The sequence below is a fragment of the Protobothrops mucrosquamatus genome, unplaced genomic scaffold, assembly GCF_001527695.2.
Source record: "Protobothrops mucrosquamatus isolate PMUCROS unplaced genomic scaffold, P.Mucros_1.0 scaffold2430, whole genome shotgun sequence".
Classification (NCBI taxonomy): Eukaryota; Metazoa; Chordata; class Lepidosauria; order Squamata; family Viperidae; genus Protobothrops; species Protobothrops mucrosquamatus.
In genome coordinates this window covers 26,278-32,277 of record NW_015388502.1, presented here as the reverse complement: position 1 = coordinate 32,277, position 6,000 = coordinate 26,278, and the positions used below count along the sequence as shown (strand labels likewise).

Below are 6,000 nucleotides of genomic sequence, written 5' to 3'. Positions count from 1 at the left end.
ATTACAGTAGTCCAGGCGGGAGGTGACGAGGGCATGGGTGACTGTGCGCAAGGCGTCCCGGTCCAGAAAAGGCCGCAACTGGTAAATCAGGCGTACCTGATAGAACGCCCCCCTGGTCACGGCCGACAACTGGTCTTCCAGTGTCAGCCGTGGATCCAGGAGGACCCCCAGATTGCGTACCCTCTCTGAGGGAGCCAAAATGTCGCCCCCTATCGTCAGCGATGGAGTCAGCTGACTATGCCGAGGCGCCGGCAGCCACAGCCACTCAGTCTTGGAAGGGTTGAGCCTGAGTCTGTTCCTCCCCATCCAGACCCTTACGGCCTCCAGGCACCGGGCCATCACGTCAAGGGCATCGTTGGGGTGGCCTGGGGTGGAAATGTACAGCTGAGTATCATCAGCGTACTGATGGAAATCCACCCCAAAGCCACGAATGATCTCCCCCAGCGGCTTCAGATAAATATTGAACAAAAGGGGAGAGAGGACCGACCCTTGTGGGACCCCACAAGTTAGGGGCCTTGGGGTCGACCTCTGTCCCCCTGCCAATACGGACTGCGTACGGTCGGTGAGGAAGGAGAACCACCGCATAACAGTGCCTCCCACTCCTAACTCACCCAAACGTCGCAGCATGATACCGTGGTCCACGGTATCAAAAGCCGCTGAGAGGTCCAAAAGAACAAGGACAGAGGAATGACCCCTGTCCCGGGCCCTCCAGAGATCATTTACCAGTGTGACCAATGCCGTTTCCGTGCTGTAACCCGGCCTGAAGCCCGACTGGAACGGGTCCAGATAGACTGTTTCCTCCAGGTGCCGAGGGAATTGCTGCGCAACCACACTCTCAACAACCTTCACCACGAAGCGAAGGTTGGAGACCGGGCGATAGTTAACCAATACATCTGGGTCCAGGGAGGGCTTCTTAAGGAGGGGCCTCACCACCGCCTCCTTTAAGGCCGCGGGGAAGGCACCCTCGCGCAAAGAAGCGTTTATAATTCCCTGGAGCCAGGCTCGTGTACCCTCCCGAGCCGCCAGTACCAGCCAGGAGGGGCACGGATCCAGTAAACATGTGGTTGCATTCAGCCTCCCCAGGATCCTGTCCACGTCCTCGGGGGCCACAGAGTCAAACTCCTCCCATACAACAGTCTCAAGACCTGCTCCCGTCTCCTCCCCCNCCCGCAAAGAAGCGTTTATAATTCCCTGGAGCCAGGCTCGTGTACCCTCCCGAGCCGCCAGTACCAGCCAGGAGGGGCACGGATCCAGTAAACATGTGGTTGCATTCAGCCTCCCCAGGATCCTGTCCACGTCCTCGGGAGCCACAGAGTCAAACTCCTCCCATACAACAGTCTCAAGACCTGCTCCCGTCTCCTCCCCTGGGGCCACCCAGTCAGAGTCAAGGCCTTCTCGGATCCGAGCGACTTTGTCATACAGATATTGAGCAAAGTCCTCGGCCCTCCCCTCCAGGGGATCCCCTCCCTCCCTCAACTGGAGGAGAGAGCGGGTCACCCTGAAGAGGGTGGCCGGGCGGTTATCTGATGACGCGATTTAAATAATAAATAAATAAATAAATAATAAGTACTAAGAAAATGACTTTTAGTAAGCAGATTAGGAAGTAAAAACTTAAGGGAATAAGCATGAAACTATGATACCAAAGTTAAAATGGTTATGCAGCTACAAGATTTCCAGTGAAAGTGGTTAAAATATGAGAGTGGCAAAGATAAAGACAGGTAAGATTAATCAGAGCTGTAAGCAAGTAATTAAGAGAATTAAGAAATTGAGGGCATTTTATGCTATCTCAAGAACAGAATTTGGAGATAGAATAGCATTTTCCAGCTACTGATACAAATTTGCTAGAGAGGTGGTGGTGGTGAGGACCAAACTGGCACTGTCAAGGACTTGCTGACAGACCACAAGTTTAGACTTGAATCCTAAGCTTTCTCAGATCTAACCCTTACTTCCTGTTACTTGTAGAAGTTAAAATGCTCCAGGAACTCAATGGAGAATCAATAAACTTGTTCCTTTCTATAAGTCTTCCATTCCACCCATTTCATAGCAATTAAAATATTGGACTGAATTTTATTACACTGAAATGAAAAGCAACTGGTCTGATTTTATCATGCATACATTCTAAGAAAATATAAGAAAAATCTGATGTAAACTACTGAGAAAGGGCATATAGTATCTTTTCTGGGTATTCATCAGTTAAAATAAACAATATTTCTTACACAACTGGACAAAACTGGCTTTAGTAATCTGATTATTTGATGATCACTGGTTCTCAATAAAAAAAAATGCCGTGGAACTTTTTTTTACAGACAGACTGTGCTTGAAATAATACAGCAAATAACACTGTTAACACTTTACAATTAATCTGACTGATTATTTCATACACAAATTTATGTCTTCCCACTTTGCTTGCAAACAATTAATTAAAGTAACCAATCATCCTACCATAGTATTTCCCTGAAGAGACTTAGCAGCATATACATGCTATGTAAGATGGAACTGAATGCTACACTTTACAGTCCAATTATAGTCCATGCTGCCCAGTCATGATCCATACTCCAGATCTGCCTGCTACTATATTCTAATTCAGGGATCTTCAAACTTGGCCCTTTTATGACTTGCAGACTTCAACTCCCAGAATTCCTCAGCCAGCATGCCTGGCTGAGGAATTCTGGGAGTTGAAGTCCACAAGTCATAAAAAGGCCAAGTTTGAAGACCCCTGTTCTAATTATAGGATGTAACATCTAGCAAATTTTTCATGTGTTGACCTACCGAATGCAGGCATTACAATATTACATTCATACCTGTAAGAAGGTCGCCTAGAAAGAATTTCCCTTCGTTTCTGGGAGTCAGTGACACTGTCCACAGATTCCTGTGAATCTTCACTTTCTGCAATAGTGGAGATCTAGATATAAAAGCATAGTAATGTTATGATTTTAAACATTATTAACAAGGTACTATTTGAAAATCATAAAAACATATTTTATGTATGTTTGCAGAATCAGGAAAACAGAGATTGTGTATTAAGCAAGATAATATCATTATTTATTTAATTTAATGAAAAATTAAGAAAAATTAAGGACACAAAAAGTAAAATGGAAAAACAATGATCTTTTGGGGCAGTGGTAGTGAACCTATGGCACGGGTGCCAGAGGCGGCACTCGGAGCCCTCTCTGTGGGCACACGTGCTGTTGCCCCAGCCTCGCCTCCCCCCACGACCCCCTCACCAGCAGCCCCCTGGAGGAGCGTTGCCCCCGAATGTGGTCCACACAGAGCAGCGCAACCAAGGACATGGCAGCCAGGCAGCATTCACAAGACTCTGCCCTCATGTCCCATCGCGCACAGTTGATGCTGTGGGGCGTGGGCAGAGAGTGTGGCTGCCATGGCGCTGCTGGGCTGCATGGGCGATTTGCAGTGGGCCCTGGAGGTGGTGAATGGCCCTGCGGGCAGGCGGGATGGGGGATGGGGCAGGGGGCGGAGCAGGGGCAGGGCCAGTTTTGGGGCACTCGGTCTCTAAAAAGTTCGCCATCACTGTTTTGGGCTATGTATCAGTTAAAACAAAGCACAGTATCTCTTATGCAACTGCACAAAAACTGGCTTAAGTAATCTGATTCTTTGGTGATCATATTCCAATGTAGCTGCACTTTAAATAACCCAATCTTTAAAAATCTTTGTAGGATTTTAGATTTATTAAAATCCTGTCCTGGTAAATATTAATATCAGAACAAAATAGAAAGAAAATTATTTCTGATGTTATAGTTATAACCAAGAGCTATAGTTATGCTATTTGCCTATTTCACTTATTCACATCTTTAAGAATGAAAAGTTCCACAAAATTAATTAAGATCTATCTAATCCAGCATCAGGATTTCAATCATGATCAGCCAGATATTTAAGGAAGGCAATCACAAAGCAATTTGTATAGTTCCTGTTTTATACTTATAAATCAACAAAATGATGGAAACTTATTTAGGAAGATACCAGACTCATATTAAATATTTAGATTTTGTCATTTTGGAGAAGTATATAAGCCTTTTATTTTAAACCAAAAGTGAAAACTATTTTCTTACTTAAGACATATGAACTATTTTAAATGACTAACTAGTCATACACAAATATGGAAATACATTATCTCTTTCTTAAAATAATTTTTATGTAAGTTTTATTTTGTTCTTGTTATAGTGATATATTAACTAGATAAATACAATTAATAAAAGCATGTGTGTATGTAGTTTTAACAATACAAAGATATATTACTGTTCAGCAGGAACTAAAATGGTTACTATTTTCTTGCGATGGACTATATATTCTATCACAAACATTTTCAACCTGTTATTTTCAACCTGTTATTTCCTCCAGTGAACATTTTGTATATAAAATGAATATGTGACACAACCCTTGTTCTTAGTATTTTTAATCTGAATCAAAAAGAAAACTTTATTGAGAAAAACTTTGACAGAGGAGACAAACCATTTTAGCGATGAAGCTCCCAAGTCCCATCTGAGCACATTCTGAAATAACTTTTTACCCTAACTAGTGTGTACAGTATATAGTCTTCTATTAGGGAAGTCACAATTCAAATTTAAGACAAAATAATAATTAAACTTAAGCAGTATGGATTATCTGTGGAATAATAAAAGAGGACTATCACAAGACATTGTTTAGAACTCACATTCATCCTGCTATTTTCAATTTTTTTTATTGAAAATAAACAGAGAAAAAAATCAAAGTTATAGTTAAAAACCTTACAGATAAGAAAAAAAAACAACTGTCAGAAAAATAGACTTACAAATAGTTAAGAAAGTTAAACATTTGGGAATATACTTAATGGCAAGATGTGCAACAATAAAAGAAGATAATTATATAAAATTACTAAATCAAACAAAATTAGATTTGGAAAAATGGAAAAACTTACAACTATCAGTGTTAGAAAGAATAGCTACTGTGAAAATGAATATTTTATCAAAATTCCTTTTTTTATTTCAAACAGTACCTATAAAAATAGAGAAAAACTTTTTTGATGATTTGAATACACTGATATTGAAATTTATTTGGCAAGGAAGGAAAGCCAGAATTAAACTGAAAACGTTACAAGAAGCTAAAAAAATGGAGGATTTGGACTACCAAATTGGGTCTTACATTACCAAGCATGTGCTCTAACATGGTTAAAAGAATGGATAACCCTGAGAAACAAAAGGTTGCTATATTTAGAAGGACATGACTTGCTTAGATGGCACGCATTTTTATGGTATGAAAAGAATAAAACCCATAGATTTTCCAAAACCACTACATAAGAAACACATTATTATTTGTATAGGGAAAGATAAAACCAAAAATCTATACGAAAATTCCTGGATGGCTATCAACGATGGAAGCATTTGTTCACCCAAACTTAGTTAAATTTGAGAAAATTCTAACATATAAGGATATTCTGAATACAGATGGGAAATTAAAATCTAAACAAGTGTTAGAAGATCAGGGTACCGACTTATCATGGTGGCCTCGACTGCAAATACAATCGAGGTACGATAAAGATGTTAAAATATATGGTTTTTATAAAGACCAGACAATGTTTGATCAGGTATTGCTGACTTCTGATGAAAAACTGATTAAGAAATTGTATAACTTTTTATTGAATTTGAAAATGGAAGACGAACAAGTGAAAGAAACAATGATAATATGGGCAATTTTTTTGGGATACAATATAGAATTAGAGAAATGGCAAAATCTTTGGGGGAAAAACTATAAATTGACAATGGCAACTTCATAAAGAAAACGTATATAAAATGTTTTATAGATGGCATCTTCCACCTGTCAGATTAGCAAAAATGTTTAAAAATATGTCTAGTAAATGCTGGAAATGTAATCAAAATCCTGGTACATATTATCACCTGTGGTGGACATGTATTAAAGCAAAAATATTTTGGACAAAAACACATACTTGGTTAGAAAAGATGTTAGGGAAACACATAATTTTAAACTTGAACTTTTTTTATTAGGCAT

The 6,000-nt window shown here is 40.2% G+C and overlaps 1 protein-coding gene across 1 annotated transcript in view; it reads right to left on the bottom strand.

The window, feature by feature from the left end:
* Nucleotides 1-6,000, bottom strand: part of CREB1 (cAMP responsive element binding protein 1) — a 41,191-nt gene that overhangs the window by 15,871 nt on the left and 19,320 nt on the right. The window contains exon 4 of the mRNA XM_029285889.1: nt 2,802-2,902. Coding sequence (XP_029141722.1) covers nt 2,802-2,902 — 101 coding nt within the window. The remainder of the gene's footprint in view (nt 1-2,801; nt 2,903-6,000) is intronic.